This window comes from Sus scrofa, chromosome 13 (genome assembly GCF_054392235.1).
Source record: "Sus scrofa isolate SSC_HxYL_T2T_F1_AM1 chromosome 13, Sscrofa_HxYL_maternal_Yorkshire_Landrace_v2.0, whole genome shotgun sequence".
In the NCBI taxonomy this organism is placed as follows: Eukaryota; Metazoa; Chordata; class Mammalia; order Artiodactyla; family Suidae; genus Sus; species Sus scrofa.
In genome coordinates this window covers 38,343,461-38,366,116 of record NC_139395.1, presented here as the reverse complement: position 1 = coordinate 38,366,116, position 22,656 = coordinate 38,343,461, and the positions used below count along the sequence as shown (strand labels likewise).

General features: G+C 38.7%; 1 protein-coding gene across 11 annotated transcripts in view; it reads left to right on the top strand.

Annotated features, from left to right (window-relative positions):
- SCN11A (sodium voltage-gated channel alpha subunit 11) overlaps window positions 1-22,434 on the top strand; it is an 89,721-nt gene extending 67,287 nt beyond the window's left edge. For all 11 annotated transcript variants that reach the window (XM_084990702.1, XM_084990698.1, XM_084990694.1 and 8 more), the window contains 4 exons: window positions 1,579-1,720; window positions 3,895-3,995; window positions 17,688-17,958; window positions 20,765-22,434. In XM_084990702.1, the coding sequence (XP_084846828.1) occupies window positions 1,579-1,720; window positions 3,895-3,995; window positions 17,688-17,958; window positions 20,765-21,795 (1,545 nt within the window). In that variant the 3' untranslated portion in view covers window positions 21,796-22,434. The remainder of the gene's footprint in view (window positions 1-1,578; window positions 1,721-3,894; window positions 3,996-17,687; window positions 17,959-20,764) is intronic.
- The last annotated feature ends 222 nt before the right edge of the window (window positions 22,435-22,656 follow it).

Sequence of the window (22,656 nt, the reverse complement as noted above, 5' to 3'; positions counted from 1 at the left end):
AACACTCCAACTGGTTTCTGCTAGTATGATGACCCTTGTCTGTGTAGTCACAGAGCATCCTGCTGGTCTGAAATATTGAAGCTGCAACTTATGAAACCATGGGCTTTGTTCCTCCTTCAGCTCCTCCTGGCATCAAACACTGACTCTCTGGCATATCCTTCACATGGTCCCCCAGCCTAGCAGTCCCATTCTCATCCCTTGATCTGAAGCCCACCATGGCAGGCCCATGGCTATCAACTCCATGTCCAAGCTACATGAGAACTGAAGAAGCTTCAAGAGACCTCCTTCTGCCCAGTTATGCTATTCCAGCCTCTTAAGTCATCTTGCCTGCCCGCTATATCCCAGGCCTTCCCAGCAATGGTTTTATTTTAGAAAAATGCTGAAGTTGAACCAGAACATACATTCTTTGTCCTCCATGTTGCCCTCAATTTACTGGGACCCAAGCCCCATCTCCAAACCCAAAGTGGGAAAAATCACGATACAAATCTTACAGTTCTGATGTTCCCTGTCTCTGTTTACCTTTCTGATAATTCCCTGGTACAAGTGAGGTGAGCTTGTGTTTATTCCTCTTTCTATCTAAACCTCCCTTTGCAAGATTATTAGCCTACTGCATAATCTTATTTTAAATGTCAGATGCTGAGTATTAATCCTTTCTTTCCATTCCATTGTTTCTAGAGTAATGTCTACTCTTAATTCAAACAGGTAGATGCCTCAAGCCAACTGGGACTAAGGTCAAATATTCTTCAAGGCAAAGAGAAAAATAATTGTTTCAGATAATTACTTCCATTACACTAGTCTATGATGGTGCATGTTGAATAACAAATATAAGTATATTCAACAGATGACAGAGCTATCAACACATCTCTGCCTTTGATTGTGATCAGGAAAAAAAGAGAGAAATGCTCCCACCACCTCTCCTCAAGGAGGATAAAACCAATGACACTGTGAAGAACTTGGACAAAAGGGATCTCAGATGCTTTTGGTTTTGCCTTGAGTTAGGGAAGCTTGGTTGTAATCCATTTGTGTCCATTCTGGAGCTTGATTATTTATTCATTCATTCACTCATGCAAGAATCTACATGTCTCAAGCTATCCAGGTACTAGGAATTTAAGAGTGACAGGACACAAGCACAAACTAAATATAGTAGTGGGCTCTATATGAAGGATGTAGCCATTAAACAAGGGTTGGTAGTCACTCTGCCTGAGGTGATATGCCATCTCCAGTCTGGTTTCTTCCAATTATGTTTCCATATGGACATCTTAGAGACCTTTTCAAAGGACACATGTGACCATGCCATTCCCCTCTCTCACAATCCTTCAGCAATTTTCCATTGCTTAGAAGAAAGTCTAATCCTGTACACACACACCTCCTTCCTGCTGCATGGTACCACTCAAGTGCACTGGGGGAAACTGAAAAAGGGGCGAGGGGCTCCCTTCAGGGCCATGGCTGACTGGAGGAAGCTGAGAGGTTAATGCTGAGGCTGAGAAGCACTTGGGTCTTCTGGACCAGGCATTTAAGATGGCTTATATTTTTCTCCAATAATTGTTTTCTTCTCTCATTTTAAAAAATCCCTAACAGGAAGGCAAACAGCCACGGTTTGAGGAGAACCCATACGTATACCTTTACTTCGTAGTGTTTATCATCTTTGGCTCTTTCTTCACTCTGAATCTCTTTATTGGTGTTATTATTGACAACTTCAACCAACAGCAGAAAAAGATAAGTATGAGGGCTGTCCTGATTTGGTATTTTCACCTCTCTTCTGCAAAGAGCTGGAATGGAGCATAAATCTGCTCTAGATTGTTGCGCAAAGCAGCCTTTATCATCTGCATGAGAACACAGAGGGAGGCTCCTGGAGAAGATTCTTGAAGATGAAGCTGAAAAGGGATTGAAAACAGCTGGGTTTTACTAAATCATTGTTTTTACTCTTCACTCCAAACGATATACAAAACAAAAAGATATTGAACCCAATAGAAAAACAACTACCAAGACAACTATGGTCATATTTTAGTAACCGTTCACGTGTACATTGTTATCCAGGACAAAGGGAGTGTAGAAAATCCCCGACTTAGGATGGTTCTATTGACGATTTTCCAACTTTATGGTATTGCAAAAGTGATATGCACTGAGTAGAAACCTAACTTCAGATTTTGAAGTGTCATCTTTTCCTGGGCTGAGTAGGTGGTAGGATACTCTCTCATGATTTTTGTGCCTTTTCTTACAATTATATACTGAAGGCATTTCCCAGTCCTAAAAATCAGGTAACTAAATATTCATCTTTGGTTTTGTAGCTCTTTTTTATTTTTTCTTTTGAGCCCTTTTAATCCATCCAAATGTACCCTGATAGTCCTGAGCTTTCTTAGTGTCTACTGGAGAGTTCATGGTTCTAGGTGACTATATTGCTCTGTTACTCAGGCACATGCTACTAGAGTCACCTCTATAATATGCAGGTTGATTGCAATCAATACCTGCAATTTGAATGTCAGGCTTTATGATTTTAGATTTAAGCTTACATTTGAAATCACTGTTTTGATTAGTCTGTAGTATTTTTGTTCTGTTTTGTTTTACTTTTTATTACAGAAAATTTCAAACATGTGTAAGAGTATAGTAAAGTAAACCAAAAATATCCATCACCCAGCATAACATTTATTGACTTAAGAATGCCTTCATCAAGGCAGGTTTGAATTCACAAATTGTCAGGGAAGACTGGGTTTTAACCCAGAGTACAGACTGAGGCAGTGTCCTGGTTGTGTTCATTGCCAACAGACAGGTTTGGTTTTCTTCATCACCCTTTAATGGCAGTACTTGGGGAGTCTGATTCTGGCAGGTTCCTTGGCCTAATACCACTGCCTTTTCCTCATGACCCTCTTATGATTATTAAATCCCAAGATTCTAGTTTTAACATAGATTAGCAAATGTTCTTATGCCAACCATGACTTAAGTACTAATTTATTACTCTTTTTGATCTCTTAATTTTCAGTCAATGGAGAGTTTTCCTTATTTTTGTGCGAGTTCAGCTATATATTTTAAAGGAATTCTGTTCTATTTTATCCAGCATTTTTAGATGTTTTACCTTCCCCTCTGCAATTCACAAATGAAAACCCTAGTTCAATTTTCTATTCTTTCTTCCTCAGGAGTGAAAACATTTAAATCTCTCTCTTTTTTTTTTTTATCTGAGAATGGCTCCAGACAGATTTCACACAATTTTATTGGTAGTGATATATACATTCACATATTTAGGAGAATTTTAATTGCCACTTTGCAGGATTTTTTGTTTAAATTTATGTTACTAATTTCTGTTTTTGTTGCATTGTGTTTTGATTTACAACTTGAAATATATCATTTTGGTAAAAATTCTGTAGATGGTGTTCCTGTTGTGGCTCAGTGGGTTTGGAACTCGGCATAGTGTCTGTGAGGATTCAGGTTCAATCCATGGCCTTGCTCAGTGAGTTAAGGATCTGGCATTGCTGCAAGCTGTGGTGTAGGTAATGGATGCAGCTCAGATCTGGTGTTGCTGTGGCTGTGGTGTAGGCCAGCAGCCCAGCTCCGATTAGACCCCTGGCCCAGGAACTTCCATATGCCACAGGTACGGCCTGAAAAAGAAAAAAAAGATTCTGTGGATGTTTGCAAAGAATTTGTAATCTTTGTTCATATTATAAAAAGTGAAATGTAACTGATAAAAGTAACATTTCTCCCTTATTCCTTAATTTAAACCCTATTTCCTTTAGCCATCCCCTAGAGTCTCGTTCTGCTTCCCATTGGAATTGTTGAAATTTGAAAAGTTATACATTGAAAAGTTATATTAGAAATGTAATATGACTTTAAAACTACTTCTGAAAATTCAGAACTTGTTTCCAAAAATCTGTTAATTAGCTGTCATCTTCTCCATATACTTAGGTGGCCAAGATATCTTTATGACAGAAGAACAGAAGAAATACTATAATGCAATGAAAAAATTAGGATCCAAAAAACCTCAAAGGCCCATTCCAAGGCCTCTGGTGAGAGCACTCAGTTGATTCTATTTTTTTTTTATTACTCAATGAATTTATTACATTTATAGTTGTACAATGATCATCACAATCCAGTTTTATAAGATTTCCATCCCACAACCCCAGTGCATCTCCCCACTCCCTGAACTGTCTCCTTTGGAAACCATAAGTTTTTCAAAGTCTGTGAGTCAGTATCTGTTCTGCAAAGAAATACATTCTGTCCTTTTTTCAGATTCCACATGTCAGTGAATGCATTTGATGTTGGTATCTCATTGTCTGACTGACTTCACTTAGCATGATAATTTCTAGGTCTATCCATGTTGCTAAAAATGCCGGTATTTCGTTCCTTTTAGTGGCTGAGTAATACTCCATTGTGTATGTGTACCACATCTCTTGATCTACTCCTCTGTCGATGGACATTTAGGTTGGTTCCATGTCTTAGCTATTGCAGATAGTGCTGCAATGAACATTGGAGTACATGTGTCTTTTTGAGTGATGGTTGTCTCTGTATAGATGCCCAGGAGTGGGATTGCTGGATCAAATGGTAGTTCTATTTTTAGTTTTCTGGGGAATTTCCAAACTGTTTTCCACAGTGGTTAACCAATTTACAATCCCACCAACAGTGTAATAGGGTACTTTTTCTCCACACCCTCTCCAGCACTTAGTTTGTAGACTTTTTGGTGATGGCCATTCTGGCCTGTGTAAGGTGGTACCTCATAGTGGTTTGGATTTGCATTTCTCTAATAATGAGTGATGTTGAACATCTTTTCATGTGTTTTTTGGCCATCTGCATGTCTTCTTTGGAGAATTGTCTGTTTAGATCTTCTGCCCGTTTTTTGATGGGGTTGTTTGGTTTTTTTGGTACTGAGCTATAGGAGGTATTTATAAATTTTGGAGATTAATCCCTTTTAGGTCAATTCATTTGCAAAGATTTTTCTCCCATTCAGTGGGTTGTCTTTTAGTTTTGATTAGGGTTTCCTTTGCTGTGCAAAAACTTTTAAGTTTGATTAGGTCCCATTTGTTTATTTATTTTTTTTACTGTCATTACTCTAAGGGGTAGATCTGAGAGGATGTTGCTGTCATTCATGTCGAAGAGTGTTTGGCCTGTGTTTTCCTCTAAGAGTTTATAGTATCTGGTCTTATATCTAGGTCTTTAATCCATTTTGAGTTTATTTTTGTGTACGGTATTAGGAAGTGTTCTAATGTCATTCTTTTATATGTGGCTGTCTAATTTTCCCAGCACCACTTATTGAAGGGGCTGTCTTTTCTCCATTGTATATTCTTGCCTCCTTTGTCATAGGTTAGTTGACTGTAGGTGCGTGGGTTTAATTCTGGGCTTTCTATCCTGTTCCACTGATCTATATTTCCGTCTTGTGCCAGTACCATATGGTTTTAATGACTGTTGCTCTGTAGTATAGTCTGAAGTCCAGGAGCCTGATTCATCTAGCTCCATTTTTCTTTTTCAGGATGTCTTTGGCTATTCTGGGTCTTTTGTGCTTCCAAACAAACTTTATTTATTTATTTTATTATATATATATATATATATATTTTTATTTTCTCACTGTACAGCAAGGCAATCAAGTTATCCTTACATGTATACATTACAATTACATATTTTTCCCTACCCTTTGTTCTGTTGCAACATGAGTATCTAGACATAGTTCTCAATGCTATTCAGCAGGATCTCCTTGTAAATCTATTCTAAGTTGTGTCTGATAAACCCAAGCTCCCGATCCCTCCCACTCCCTCCCCCTCCCATCAGGCAGCCACAAGTCTCTTCTCCAAGTCCATGATTTTCTTTTCTGAGGAGATGTTCATTTGTGCTGGATATTAGATTCCAGTTATAAGTGATATCATATGGTATTTGTCTTTGTCTTTCTGGCTCATTTCACTCAGGATGAGATTCTCTAGTTCCATCCATGTTGCTGCAAATGGCATTATGTCATTCTTTTTTTATGGCTGAGTAGGATTCCATTGTGTATATATACCACCTCTTCTGAATCCAATCATCTGTCGATGGACATTTGGGTTGTTTCCATGTCCTGGCTATTGTGAATAGTGCTGCAATGAACATGCGGGTGCATGTGTCTCTTTTAAGTAGAGTTTTGTCTGGCTATATGCCCAAGAGTGGGATTGCGGGGTCATATGGAAGTTCTATGTATAGATTTCTAAGGTATCTCCAAACTGTTCTCCATAGTGGCTGTACCAGTTTACATTCCCACCAATAGTGCAGGAGGGTTCCCTTTTCTCCACAGCCCCTCCAGCACTTGTTATTTGTGGATTTATTAATGATGGCCATTCTGACTGGTGTGAGGTGGTATCTCATGGTAGTTTTGATTTGCATTTCTCTTATAATCAGCGATGTTGAGCATTTTTTCATGTGTTTGTTGGCTATCTGTATATCTTCTTTGGAGAACAGTCTATTCAGGTCTTTTGCCCATTTTTCCGTTGATTGATTGGCTTTTTTGCTGTTGGGTTGTATAAGTTGCTTATATATTCTAGAGATTAAGCCCTTGTCCGTTGCATCATTTGAAACTATTTTCTCCCACTCTGTAAGTTGTCTTTTTGTTTTCTTTTGGGTTTCCTTTGCTGTGCAAAAGCTTTTCAGTTTGATTAGGTCCTATGGGTTTATTTTTGGTCTAATTTCTATTGCTTTGGGAGACTGACCTGAGAAAATATTCCTGATGTTGATGTCAGAGAGTGTTTTGCCTATGTTTTCTTCTAGGAGTTTGATGGTGTCCTGTCGTATATTTAAGTCTTTCAGCCATTTGGAGTTTATTTTTGTGCATGGTGTGAGGGTGTGTTCTAGTTTCATTGCTTTGCATGCAGCTGTCCAGGTTTCCCAGCAATGCCTGCTGAACAGACTTTCTTTTGCCCATTTTATGTTCTTGCCTCCCTTGTCAAAGATTAATTGACCATAGGTGTCAGGGTTTATTTCCAGATTCTCTCTTCTGTTCCATTGGTCTGTCTGTCTGTTTTGATACCAGTACCACACTGTTTTGATGACTGTGGCTTTGTAGTATTTCTTGAAGTCTGGGAGAGTTATGCTTCCTGCTTGGTTTTTGTTTCTCAGGATTGCTTTGGCGATTCTGGGTCTTTTGTGGTTCCGTATAAATTTTTGGATTGTTTGTTCTAGTTCTGTGAAAAATGTCATGGGTAATTTGATAGGGATTGCACTGAATCTTTAGATTGCTTTGGGTAGGATGGCCATTTTCACGATATTGATTTTCCCAATCCAGGAACATGGAATATCTTTCCATTTCTTTACATCTTCTTTGATTTCTTTGATTAAAGTTTTATAGTTCTCGGCATATAGGTCCTTTACCTCCTTGGTCAGGTGTATTCCGAGGTATTTGATTTTGTGAGGTGCAATTTTAAAAGGTATCGTATTTTTGTATTCCTTTTCTAATATTTCATTGCTGGTATACAGAAATGCAACTGACTTCTGAATGTTAATCTTATATCCTGCTACTTTGCTGAATTTATTAATCAGTTCAAGTAGTTTTGGGGTTGAGTCCTTAGGGTTTTCTATGTATAGTATCATGTCATCTGCATACAGTGACAGTTTTTTCTCTTCCTATATGGATGCCTTTTATTTCATTTGTTTGTCTAATTGCTGTGGCTAGGACTTCCAAAACTATGTTAAATAATAGTGGTGAAAGTGGACATCCCTGTCTTGTTCCAGATTTGAGTGAGAAGGCTTTCAGTTTTCCCCCACTGAGTATTATATTTGCTGTGGGTTTATCATAAATGGCTTTGATTGTATTCAGGAATGTTCCCTCTATACCCACTTTGGCAAGGGTCTTGGTCATGAATGGATGTTGGACTTTGTCAAATGCTTTTTCTGCGTCTATTGAGATGATCATATGATTTTTGACTTTTCTTTTGTTAATGTGGTGTATGATGTTGATTGATTTGCATATGTTGAATCATCCTTGTGAACCTGGGATGAACCCTACCGGGTCATGGTGTATAATTTTTTTGATATGTTGTTGGATTTGGTTGGCTAAGATTTTTTTGAGAATTTTTGCATCTATATTCATCAGTGATATTGGGCGATAGTTTTCTTTTTTGGTGGTATCTCTGTCTGGTTTTGGAATGAGGGTGATGGTGGCCTCATAGAATGTCTTTGGGAGTATTCCTTCTTCTTCAACCTTTTGAAAGAGTTAAGGAGGGTGGGCACCAATTCCTCTTTATATGTTTGATAGAATTCACCTGTGAAGCCATCTGGTCCTGGACTTTTATTTGTAGGGAGTGTTTTTATGACATCTTCAATTTCATTTCTAGTGATGAGTTTGTTCAGTTGGTCTGTTACAGCCTGCCAAACAAACTTTAAAATATTTTGTTTGAGTTCTATGAAAAAGGTCCTTGGTAATTTGATAGGGATTGCACTGAATCTGTAGGTTGCCTTGGTAGTATAGTTGTTTTGATAATATTGACTCTTTAAATCCAAGAGCATGATATATCTTTCCATCTATTTGTGTCATCTTTGATTTCCTTCATCACTGTCTTCTAGTTTTCAGAGTACAGCTCTTTTGTCTTCAGGTAGGTTTAGTCCTAGGTATTTTATTCTTTTGGATGCGATGGTAAATAGGATTGCTTCCCCAATTTCTCTTTCTTATCTTTCATTGTAAGTATATAGAAATGCCATCGATTTCCATGTATTAATTTTGTATCCTGCGACTTTGCCAAATTCGTGGATGAGCTCTAACAGTTTTCTGGTAGAGTCTTTAGGATTCTCTAGGTATAGTATCATGTCATCTGCAAATAGTGATAGTTTTACTTCTTCCTTTCCCATTTGGATTCCTTTTATTTCTTTTACTTCTCCGATGGCTGTGGCTAGGACTTCCAAAACTATGTTGAATAGTAGTGGTGAGAGCGGACATCCTTGTCTTGTTTCTGATCTCAGCAGGAATTCTTTCAGCTTTTCACCTTTAGAATGATGTTAGCTGTGGGTTTGTCATACATGGCCTTTATTATGTTGAGGTAGGTTCCCTCTATGCCCACTTTCTGAAGGGTTTTTATCAGAAGTGGGTGTTGGATTTTGTCAAAGGCATTTTCTGTGTCTATTGAGAGGATCATATGGTTTGTATTCTTCAGTTTGTTAATGTGATGTATCACACTGATTGATTTGCATATATTGAAGAACTCTTGCATCCCTGGGTTAAATCCCACTTGATCATGTTGTACAATCCTTTTAATGTATTGTTGAATGCGGTTTGCTCGTATTTTGTTGAGGATTTTTGCAACTATATCCATCAGTGAAATTGTCCTGTAGTTTTCTTTTTTTGTGGTATCTTTGTCTGGTTTTGGTATCAGGGTGATGGTAGCCTCATAGAAGGAGTTTGGGAGTATCCCTTCCTCTGCAGTTTTTTGAAATAGTTTCAGAAGGAGAGGTGTTAGCTCTTCTCTAAATGTTTGATAGAATTCGCCTGTGAAACCGTCTGGTCCTGAACTTTTGCTTGTTGGAAGTTTTTAAATCACAGTTTCAATTTCAGTTCTTGTGATTGGTCCATTCATCTTTTCTATTCCATCTTGGTTTAGTCCTGGAAGATTATAACTTTCTAAGAATTTGTCCATTTCTTCTGGGTTTTCCGTTTTATTGGCATATAGTTGCATGTAGTAGTCTCTTATGATCCTTTGTATTTCTGTGATGTCCATAGTAACTTCTTTTTCATTTCTAATTTTATTGATTTGAGTCCTCTTTTTTGCTTGATAAGTCTGGCTAAGGGTTTATCAGTTTTGTTGATCTTTTCAAAGAACCAGCTTTTCGTTTCATTGACCCTTTCTGTGGTTTTCTTCATTTCTATTTCATTGATTTCTGCTCTGATCTTTATGATTTCTTTCCTTCTACTAACTTTAGGTCTTGTCTGTTATCTCTCTAGCTGCTTTAGATGTAAAGTTAGTTTGTTTATCTGAGGTTTTCTTGTGTCCTGAGGTGGGCTTGTATTGCTATAAACTTTCCTCTTAGAATGGCTTTTGCTGCATCCCATAGATTTTGGAGTGTCACATCTTTGTTGTCATTTGCTTCTAGGTATTTTTTAATTTCCTCTTTGATTTCTTCAGTGATCCATTGGTTGTTTAGTAGCATGTTGTTTAGTCTCCAAGAGTTTCTGATTTTTTGCAGTTTTTTTTGTGTTGTTTTTTCCAGTCATATATAGTATTGTGGTTGGAAAAGATGCTTGATATGATTTCAATTTTCTTAAAGTTACCGAGGCTTTATTTGTAGCCCAGGATGTGATCAATCATAGAGAATGTTCCATGTGCACTTGAGAAGAGAGTGTATTTTGTTGCTTTTGCATGGAATGTCCTATAAATATCTATTAAGTCCATCTGGTTTAATGCATCATTCAGGGCCTGTGTTTTCTTATTGATTTTCTGTCTGGTTGATCTGTCCATTGCTGTAAGTGGGGTGTTAAAGTCCCCCGCTATGATTGTGTTACTTATGATTGTGTCAATTTCTCCTCTTAAGGTTGTTAGTAGTTGCCTTATATATTGTGGTGAACCTATGTTGGGTGCGTAGATATTTAAAATTGTTATATCTTCTTCTTGGATTGATCCTTTGATCATTATGTAATGTTCCTCTTTGTCCCTTAAAATATTCTTCATTTTAAAGTGTATTTTGTCTGTTATGAGTATTGCTACTCCAGCTTTCTTTTGATCCCTGTTTGCATGAAATATTTTCTTCCATCCTCTCACTTTCAATTTGTATGTGCCCCTAGAAGTGAAGTGGGTCTCCTGAAGACAGTGTATATATGGATCTTGTTTTTGTATCCATTCAGCCAGTCTATGTCTTTTGGTTGGAGCTTTTATTCCATTAACATTTAAGGTAATTATTGATATGTATGTTCTTATTGCCATTTTATTAATTGCTTTGGATTTGTTTTTGTTGCTCTTTTTTCTTCCTTTCTTCTCTTGTTCTCTCCTCTTGTGGTTTGATGACTACCTTCAGTGTTGTGTTTGAGTTGATTTTCCTTATATGTTTGTGTATCAATTGTAGATTTTTGGTTTGCAGTTATCCTGAAGTTTTGATATAAGAGTATATATATATGTGTGTGTTTGTGTATATATCTATATATACGCACACACACACAAGATTGCTTTAAGTTGTTGTTCTCTTAACTGCAAGGGCATCTCCAGTGGTACCTGCATTGGTACCCTCCTCTTCTCACGATTTCTGATTTTGGTGGCATAATTGTGCATGGGTGATTTCGTATCTTTACTATATATATATATATATATATATATATACCTTTACTGGTGAGCCTTGTCATTTGTGGTATTTTTGTTTCTGGTTGTGGCCTTTTCTTTTCTGCCTAGAGAAGTTCCTTTAGTATTTGTTGTAAAGCTGGTTTAGTGTTCCTGAATTCTCTTAGCTTTTGCTTATCTGTGATGCTTTTGATTTCTCCTTCAAATCTGAATGAGAGCCTTGCTGGGTAAAGTGATCTTGGTTGGAGGTTTTTTTCCTTTCATCACGTTAAGTATATCATGCCACTCCCTTCTGGCCTGCAGAGTTTCCGCTGAAAAATCTGCTGATAACCTTATCAGGGTTCCCTTGTATGGTATTTGTTTCTTTTCCCTAGCTGCTTTCAAGATTTTCTCTTTGTCTTTAATTTTGGTCAGTTTGATTAATATGTGTCTCAGGGTGTTCCTCCTTGGGTTTATTTTATATGGTACTCGTTGTGCTTCCTGGATTTGAGGGAGTGATTCCTTCCTCATGTTAGGGAATTTTTCAGCTATTATCTCTTGGAATATTTTTTCTGTCCCCTTCTCTCTCTCTTCTCCTTCTGGCACCCCAATAATATGGATGTTGGTGCGTTTAACATTGTCCCAGAGTTCTCTGAGACTCTCTTCATTTGTTTTCAATCTTTTTTCTCTTTTCTGTTCCGCATTTGTAAATTCCGCTAATCTGTCCTCCACCTTGCTTATTCGTTCTTTGCCTCCTGTATTCAGCTGTTGGCTGCTTCTAATTTTGTATTTCCATTATTGTATTTTGCATCTCTTCTTGTTTAAGTTTTATATCTTGTATCTCTTTGCTCAATGTTTCCTATAAATTATCCATCTTTGCCTCCAGTTTATTTCCAATGTCTTGCATCATCTTCAGCATCAACAGTCTAAAGTCTTTTTCCTGGAGGCTGAGAATCTCCTGATCACTTAGCTGATTTTCTGGGGTTTTTCCTTTCTCCCTCATCTGAGTTATAGTTCTCTGTCTTTTCATTTTCATAGGTTTTTGGTGTGGTGACCTTTTGACAGATAATAGAGTTGCAGCCTCTCTTACTTCTGGTGTCTGCCCCCCATGTGGCTGAGGTTGGAACAGGGGCTTGCTAGTCTTCCTGATGGGAGGGACTGATGCCTGCCCACTGGTAGGTGGAGCTGATTCCCATCCCTCTGGTAGGTCGGGCTTTGTTTCTGAGTGAGATTAGAGGCGGCTGTGTGCCTGGGGGGTCGTTAGGCAGCCTGTTTACTGATGGGCTGGGCTGTGATCCCATCTGGATTGTTGTTTGCCCTGGGGCTTCTCAGTGCTGATGGGTGGGGACCGATTTTTCCCAAAAAGCCCACCTTCAGAGAAAGGCATGCTGCTGAATATTCCCGAGAGCTTTGCTTCCAATGTCCTTCCTCCACAAGCCACATTCACCCCTGTTTTCCCAGGAGGTCCTCCAAGAACTGCAGTCAGGTTTGACCCAGATTCCCATGGAGACTTTGCTTTGCTGTGAGACCCAGTGCATGTGAAAGCCTGTGTGTGCCTTTTAAGAAGGGGTCTCCATTTTCCCCAGTCTCATGGAGCTCCTGCACACAAGCCCCACTGGCCTTCAATGCCAGATGCTTCAGGGGCTCTTTCTCCCAGTGCCAGATCCCCACACGTGGGAGTTTGATGTCAGGCTCAGAACTCTCACTCCTTTAGGTGAGTCTCTGTGAACCAGTTAGTTTCCAGTCTGTGGAGCTTCCCACCCAGGAGGTATGGGGTTGTTTATATCACAGAATTGCCCCTCCTCTCTTGATGTGTCCTCCTCTTTGTCTTCTAGGGTAGGATATCTTTTTGAAAGTTTCCGGTCATTTGGTTGAAGATTGCTCAGCATTTGGTTGTAAATTTTGTTGTTTTTAGGAGATAAGTTGAGCTCCAGTCCTTCTATTCCGCCATCTTAATCCCCTTCCCTATTTCATTCTTTGTCAGTTGATTCTAAATATATAGATTTGTTAAGTGGTTGTGAGGAACTCATATAGCTGCAGTGCTATTCTCCTTTAAATTTTAAATTTATTGACTTTATCTAAGAACTCAATAAGAACCCAGGTACAATGGTGTATGGCTGAAGTCCTTAGGAAATTTAGACATTCCAATTATATAGTAAGAGCCTAGGCAATAACTTTATTTTGCTTTTTAGTGAGGACACAATAGGAGTTTAGTGTATATTCATTGCAATGATTTGAATTTAGCTGTTTTTTTTCATTTAACTTTGGCCAATTTCAAATGCATTTATGATATCTTTTACCAACTTTTTTTGGTATGAAGTTGAGGTCATCCACACTCACTTCCACTTGGCAAGAACTTATGATAAACTTTCTATATCAAGAGCAGACAAACTCTTCCTATAAAAGGTCAGACAGTAAATATTTTAGGCGTTGCAGGCCATGTGGTCTCTGTTGCAATTCCACTTTCATGTTGTAGCGAAAAGCAACCATTCTTGATGTAGAACAAATGTGCTTGGCTGTGTTCCAATATAACTTGATTTATAATCACCAAAATTTGAATTTCATATAAATTTTCATATGACAAAGTTTTTTTTTTTTTTACTTTTTCCTGTGAAACTCATTCTGAGTAAAACCCATTTGAACTCACAGGTTATACTAAAGTAGATGATGGGCCTGATTTGGCCTATGGGCCATAGTTTACTGAATTCCAGCTGTCTATGAATCCTGCCTTACAAGGCACTGACAGAGCAGCTCTGTGCTTACAGTCTGATTGAGGAGCTGGAATTTGAGAACATTAGATTGTAAAGTAATGTAATAGGCACAGTTGATAACTCTGACAAGTGAGTTTGGAGACTTTCAAGGCAGTAAGGCTGAAAAGTCTGGGAAAGCAGCATGGAAGAGGGCCTTGCTGTCTGATACATGTAGAGGGTTTAGAGATTTTCATTCAAATGTGGGACCCCAAGTTATCAAAGGTATGTTTAATTTCCGCCAATCAAAATAGAGCCTGGTATAAAGGGTGTTCTCAGTAATCGTTGAATAGAGGAATACGTTTTAGGGCACATACAAAGTCCATTTCACTAGGATTAAACATTTGTGTTGCACTAAAAATGTCTGCAAATGTCAGGGCCATGCATTTAGAATTTATACAATCAAGAATTTTTAGCAAAGGGTTAATGATAAAACTATATTTGAGGAGTTTTTATCTGACAACAGTATGGGGAGCTTCAGTTTACCTAAGTCAAATCTAGCTTTTAAGTACCAATCTCACTTTCCAGTACTAATTTCACTTTGAAGTTCTTATTTTAACTTCAGCCAACTTTTTGTCTTTTTTAGACAAAGAGAATTTTTATTTATATGTGCATGCTCTGCAATCACTGACTTGGTACCAGTTGGTCCCAGATTTTGAATTAACTAAAAGACTCATGAGATACAATATATTCCCACATATTTACCAGTTTTCATTTCATGAAGTGAGCAGTGCAGCACATAGCCAAACAGAAGTTGCAGTGACATAGATGCACCTTCTTGGCCTCTCTGCTGCATTGGACATGCTAGGATGCAAGAGATAAGCTTGAAGTGGGAATGGACTGCTTTACCACAGGGAATTTACCACCTCCATTCTTTAACTATCTTTTATAGCTTGTTTGTTGAAGGCTCATCAGGGAGTAGGTGCCACCCCACAGCCCTTCCTGTGTAGCTCACCAATCAAGGCTTTACAATGAGTGATTCTGACAACCAAGTATAACTCACCAGTTAATGTTAAACATTTATTTTAACCTCTATATTGTTGTATTAGATAAATCCCAAATCATATCCCCAGATGTCCCTGAGTTTTGAGCTAAGATTTCAAATTAGTTATTATCCCTTAACTCACAACTTTACCTCCCTACAGATTTTTTTTAATCTCTAAAATCTGCATGTTATCTTTTGATCTTTGAAACAGGAAAAGCAACTGTATAGAGGGAAAAATACAGCCTTTTAGGGAATAGCAGTTATATAGAAGGGAAAATACAGCTGTTTTAACCTGAGTAGTGATAGATATTTTTTCCAGCAGTAGAGCAAGAGATCTGGAATTATTTCTTTTCTTTTTTTTTTTTTTTGTCTTTTTTTTTTTTTTTTTTTTTTTTTGTCTTTTGTCCTTTTGGGGCCACACCTGTGGCATATGGAGGTTCCCAGGCTAGGGGTCGAATCAGAGCTACAGCTGCCGGCCTACACCACAGCCACAGCAACGCCGGATCCTTAACCCACTGAGCGAGGCCTGGGATTGAACCTGCAACCTCCTGTTTCCTAGTCGGATTCGTTTCCACTGCACCACGATGGGAACTCCCTGCAATTATTTCTGATGCTACCTGAAGCATCTTCACAAGGTAGCCTCATTACTGGGTTTAAAAATCATCCTAAGGTATAGGAGTCACTGTACATCCTAAAATGACATAGAGTGGTTTTTGATCATCTACTCCTTCAGGTAACTTATACTCTTACTCTCTTCCACTTATCTAAATATTAGAGTTGAGCTGTAAGGCCAAAGCTTACAATTCCTCACATTTATTCTGAGCTCTCATTCTGCTTCCTGGAGAGCACCCTTAAAAGTATCTTTTCTCCAGGTCCTTTTTGACTTTACATATACATTCTCACATAGGAATGCACCTGACTTTCAGGTTTCTTCTCCAGACTCCTTGGTAAAAGCTTTAGTGCTCCTGGAGCAAATTTGAAAGATACCAGTTTAAATATAGTATCCTTCCACTATTGATCTGACCCTCCTTCTCATTGCCCTTGCTCTCCCTGAGTGATATCATTCATTCTCATAGTTTTAGTTCATATCAGTAATAATGCTCTTAAACTCTGCATTTGCATTCCAGCTCTCTGCCTGAGCTCCAGACCTGTACTTTTACCTGTTCATGTTCCTTGGATTCCCCACTAGCACCTCAAACTCCACATGCTCAGGACACATCCATCATCTCCCCTCCAAACTCCTCATCATCTCTTCTCTGGTTGTTTGAATGCTCCACCAACCAGAAATTATAGCCTCAGCCTTAACTTTCCCATAATCTACTCCTTTCAAACACTCTCTGACTCCTGCTTCTACTTCCATATTAGTTCTTAAATCTAAATGCTCAAGTCTTTCTGGGAGTTCCCGTCATGGCGCAGTGGTTAACGACTCCGACTAGGAACCATGAGGTTGCGGGTTCAGTCCCTGCCTTTGCTCAGTGGGTTAACGATCCGGCGTTGCCGTGAGCTGTGGTGTAGGTTGCAGACGCGGCTCGGATCCCGCGTTGCTGTGGCTCTGGCGTAGGCCGGTGGCTACAGCTCCGATTCCACCCCTAGCCTGGGAACCTCCATATGCCGCGGGAGCGGCCCAAGAAATAGCAACAATAACAACAACAACAACAACAACAAAAAAGACAAAAGACAAAAATAAATAAATAAATAAATAAATAAATAAATGCTCAAGTCTTTCTTCACTGTTAAACACCACAAACCAACATCATCTTTTGCCTGAATTACTTTAACAGATGCCTGGGGTTATAAGGATGAATTCTTAGGGGTCTATGATTTTTCTAAGTAGCATGCTATATATATACTTTGATTAGATTGTATATTCATATAAAATAATCTAACATATACATATAATGTAAAACAACCAACATATAGCCAAGAATGCCATATAGTATCAGTATCTGAGTTTGTGTTTAAGAACCATTTTCCACCCAAGTGAAGAACAAAGTAGTGTTAGAAGTTATAGAAGTTAGATTAAAGTGGAATGCTTGAGTCACTTCACTGTAAATGGTAGGTTAGGTGTGCAGACTTGAGTTAGAACCTGTACCAGAGCTATCTGTACATCCTTACTTTGGAGCAGGCCATCCATGTACAAACCAATATGCAGGTTCATCAGCAATAATACTGTGAAATAATTAGTTTTTCTGTTTCCATTGGATCAGAATCCCATTTTACTACCCTTATTTTCAAGTGAATAAGAATTAGAAAATTGGCATTTAAGAATTGTTTGAATACAGAGTTTTGGTTAAGTATAAGGTCTGATTATTCTCAACTGACAGATGGAGCCTTGAAGATGCTAATTCTGTTTGGTGCAGCATAATTATGTGAGCAAGTATTTTTCTGTATTAATATTGAAGTGAATACAGAAGGAGATAAAATATAGAGACTGAAGTTCATTTTTTATTATTAAATCCAACATGAGCTATTTTATTTCAGGAAAACATTATCTACCACATCAAATTCATGTTGTTACTAAAATTTTTTTAGTTTATATTTTTTGTTTCAAAATGGAATTAAAGGCATACACCTACAGCTTGAAACCAGCTATCTAATTAAACTTAATGAAATTAAAGGAAAAATATAGTAAAATTTCTTGCCCTTTAAAAAGGATCTGTGTATTTTCCAAGAAACTGCTTTAATTGCTAGAGAGGACAAATCCTGTTATATGTGCCTTTCAATGTATGTGATTTCATTCCTATAACTTAAAATGATCTATGATTTCTTTTTTCCCCTCAGAACAAATGCCAGGGTCTTGTGTTTGACCTAGTCACACACCAGGTCTTTGACATCATCATCATCATCCTTATTTTCCTCAACATGGTTAGCATGATGGCTGAATCACATGACCAGTCTGACAGAATGAAACTCATCCTTGAACGTCTCAACCTGGCCTTTGTGGTCATCTTTACAATGGAATGTCTCATCAAGATCTTTGCTTTGAGGCAGTACTACTTCACCAATGGCTGGAATTTATTTGATTGTGTGATTGTGATCCTTTCTATTGTTAGTAAGTAAAATGGGCAGCCAGAGGGGCTTTAATCTGAGAGCCAGAGTGAACTTGTATATCTTATCATTTGCAAGTATGTCCAAAGTATCCACAAAGCAGAAATATGATTCCTGAAAAAATAGATGAACTAATGCATTCTCTTCTGTGAAGTTGCTAGGTGATACAGAATTATTTCCATTCCCTTGACTGTCTGCACATTTAAATAGAATTAAATAATTATGCATATCATTTGTCAGTGGGGATAGACAAAATTAAGATGACTTAAAAATTTTTGTTGGAGTATCTGCTTTCTCCAGAGAATTGAGTCAAAGTTCTACCTTTCTTATGTAGTTATAGACCCTCATGAGCATTTCTTGTTTTTAATGATTTGTCATGTGATTTCCATATTTTTCCCTAATTCAAAATCCATGTGGATATCAGGTCACAATTATTGTGCCCCTGTGACATTGCAGGGCCTTCCCTTACTTTCTCCTTATACAAGGCCTCCATGGCCCAACCTAGATGAAGCTTCCAAGAGCGTCTAATGAGGACAGGTAGTGCTTTATCACTATTCTGTGTGTAAACTTAAACCACAGTATGAACTGCATTTGTGTCAACTGCTTGGATCCCATTAACCAACCAGCCTCACTCTATAATCAGTATGTTTTTCTTAACCACAGGCAAGAATTATAAGGAAGGTCTTTGGAAGAAAAGTCAGGAAAAAAGGGGGGTTATTGCCGTATACCTTTTTATAAAACACACATAAACATCATCTTGGAACTCAGATTCTTCATGGCTAAACTATAAGATTTTGCTCTGGGCTTTTGAAATCTGCTTTTACCTAAACCAATAATTTTACTTTTTATAATTGTGTAAAACTGCCCAGGGACTCTTCTTATAGTTCAAAAAGCAATGAAGACGATGAAAACTGATTTCACAAGTGGAAGCTCTTATGCTATTTCAGAAAGGACGTGGAGTTCCCATTGTGGCTCAGAGGTAATGAACCAGACTAGTATCCCTGAGGAAACGGGTTCAATCCCTGGCCCTGCTCAGTGGGTTAAAGGATCCTGCATTGCTGTGAACTGTGGTATAGTTTGCAGACGTGGCTCAGATCTGTCGTTACGTTGGCTGTGGCATAGGCCAGCAGCTGTAGCTCCGATAAGACCCCTAGCCTGGGAACTTCCATATCGTATGCTACAGGTGCAGCCCTAAAGAGGAAAAAAAAAGGAAGAAAGCGATGATAGGATGAATCTGGACAGGCCCCTGAGAACATAAAGAGCTCTTCCTCCAATATGCAGAGACTAGGTCATTCATTCCATTATTCATTGAACTCCTTCCAAGCAGTGCCAGACATTGTAGAGTTCATGGAAATCACCTGACTTCTCTCCTTTGAACAACTGCTAAACAATTGCAGCTACACTGCATGGCACTGTATAGCATTTTGTCCCAAGGGATGAGAAAATCCATACATTGAGCCAATTCCTACTCACCAATGTGGGCAGCATTTTCTTTGCTTTTCCAGTTGGTCTGTCACTCAACACTTAGCCTCTACATTTTCTCATGCTTTCTCCCAAGCTTTTAGAGAAATATAAAATGAGTATGAGTCAAAGTGACCTCTCTCTATGGGTTTACAATCCAGTTGAGGTGTTAAGATCTACCACCTTAAAGAGTCAGAAAAAGAGAAATTAATTGAACCTCAAATGACATGGTATGCGGAAGAATTGAGCTCAGAGAAAAGACACCAGAGTTGGCTGCCCAGTTTCATAAGAATTAAATTTCCTTGGAACAATTGGGTAATCAATAAGGTATATCATCAACTACTTCTCTTTAGTCATTAGGTGATGGCAGATGGTTTTGACTGCCAGCATATTGACAAATATGAGAGGTTTGTGGTAGCTTTAGCCCAAAGGTGAACATGCCAACAGCACCCTCTTTCTCTAGGCCTATCCTCACCTGTGGCAGGCTATGTTCAAATTTCTCTATAATTATAACCTGTTTGTTTAGGAAACTTTGGGGCCAGGGGTTGTACAATTTCCACTCACAGCTCAGCTCTAGCCAACCTTCAGAAGAAGAAATTTCTCCTTGTATTCTAATCTAAATGACTCCATCTGTAGTTTATCTGTTTTCCATTCTGTATACACAGTAAATATGGAAAACTATTACATTTGTCATCCCACAAGAGACTTAAATGCCCAACATAGATAACATACAGTTGCATAAGGTAACTAACCAAACAGCCTAGAATAGCCTTTCATAAACTGCATTTTGTTTCTTTTTCTTGTGGGGGGTGTTCTCCAATATTTTAGATGTCCTATCCCATCTAAAGTCCCATCTGAAACTGTATGACCTTTGGAAATTATTTTCCAACTTAAGGCACAGATATATATTTTACCTGATGTGGATAAAAAAATTCTTAATTTTATACATAAATTAAAAAGTGATAAAAGGAGTCCTCTTGTGGCTCAGTGGTTAACGAATCTGACTAGAAACCTTGAGGTTGCGGATTCAATCCCTGCCCTTGCTCAGTGGGTTAAGGATCTGGCGTTGCCGTGAGCTGTGGTGTAGGTTGCAGACGCAGCTCAGATCCCATGTTGCTGTGGCTCTGGCAAAGGCCGGTGGCTACAGCTCTGATTAGACCCCTAGCCTGGGAACCTCCATATGCCATGGGAGCGGCCCAAGAAAATGGCAAAAAGACAAAAAAAAAAAAAAAAAAAAAGAAGTAATGATAAAATGTTGGTCCTATGCAGATTCCAAGACAGGAGAGATAGGCTGAGTCTGAAATCAGTTGGCCTGTTAGAAATTGATTTTCCCTTCTCATTCTTTTAAGGTACAATGGTTTCTGTCTTGGAAGACCAGGAGCACATTCCTTTCCCACCAACACTCTTTAGAGTTGTCCGCTTGGCTCGGATTGGCCGAATCCTGAGGCTTGTTCGGGCAGCGCGAGGAATCAGAACTCTCCTTTTTGCTCTGATGATGTCCCTTCCCTCTCTATTCAACATTGGCCTTCTACTCTTTCTAATTATGTTTATTTATGCCATTTTTGGTATGAACTCTTTTTGCAAAGTGAAGCAAGGGTCTGGAATTGATGACATTTTCAACTTTGAGACTTTTGTAGGCAGCATGCTGTGTCTCTTCCAGATAACCACGTCAGCAGGCTGGGATGCCCTCCTCAACCCCATGTTGCAATCAAAAGACTCCTGTAACCGCACGTCAGAGAACTGTCACCTCTCTGCCATAGCCACAACCTACTTTGTTAGTTATATCATCATCTCCTTTCTTATTGTGGTCAACATGTATATTGCTGTGATTTTAGAAAACTTCAATACCGCCACTGAAGAAAGTGAGGACCCTTTGGGTGAAGATGACTTTGAAATGTTCTATGAAGTCTGGGAAAAGTTTGACCCAGAAGCAACACAGTTTATCAAATATTCTGCCCTTTCTGACTTTGCTGATGCCCTTCCTGAGCCTCTGCGTGTGGCAAAGCCAAATAAATACCAATTTTTAGTTATGGACTTGCCCATGGTGAGTGGCGACCGCCTCCATTGCTTGGATATTCTCTTTGCTTTCACCGCTAGGGTGCTTGGTGAGTCCAGTGGCCTTGATAGCATAAAAGCAATGATGGAGGAGAAGTTCATGGAAGCCAACCCTTTCAAGAAGTTATATGAACCCATAGTCACCACTACCAAGAGGAAGGAAGAGGAAAGATGTGCTGCTGTTATTCAAAAGGCCTTTCGAAAATACATGACGAAGATGACCAAGTGTACCTTGGAAGACAGACCTCATTCTCCCCTCCAGACACTCTGCAATGGGGACTTGTCCAACTCTGGGATGGCCGAGGGCAAAGTCCACTATGATTGAGCCCTTCACCTCCACCCCTACCTCACAGCCCCAGAGCCTTGCCTCCAGCCTCTGAGCTCCAAGGGGTCCACAACTCAGTCTGTGAACAAGCAGTGGACTCACTGAACTAGCTATCCCATTTTTTTTTTCTGGCTAAAAGAAATGATGTTTCAGAATTTACTTCAAATGGTTCTTAATAGAGATTTAAGACAAGGCTGCCTGACTATAACCACTGGTACTGTTTTAATATGGAAAAAGGCATTAGAAAGGGGTATAGAGGACACACTAATGTGGGGATTGAAGGACAGTTCAAATTACATCAAAAGAAAAGAACAAGAAGCCAAAAAAAGTTTTAAACTGTGTTTCCCTACATGCTCTTAAGTACAGTATCTAATACCTTTGTTTGATGTTTTCCCGAGTAAAAGTATGTGGCTTGTCACATATAGCTCTTTTGCATGCTAAATGAAAATTCCAAACCTGTCAATAAATAGCTTACCTGCAGATTTTTTTTTTTTTTTGCCAACATCAACTATTTGGGGTTTATTTCAAACCTAAAAGCATGATCATGACTTGTCAGTTACCACCCTATATTTCACCAGCTGAAATCTCTGTTATGTATATTTGGGAAAAAAATAAATGAGACTTTTAGTTTGCATTTCATTCAGATAGTACACTAAAAATCCTCTTGTCTGGTGGTTGTGTGAGTAGTGGTTTAAATGTGCTTGGAATTAAAGGTGGGAGCCAGTGATGTGCTGATAAGTGTATAACAATTGCTCATCAGGAAAAAAAGCCACGATTTGTAGTGTTTACTGATCTCTGTCATGAATACTGCCATCGTGACCCATTCTAAGCTATCAACATGATATTTCTGAATGTAGAGTT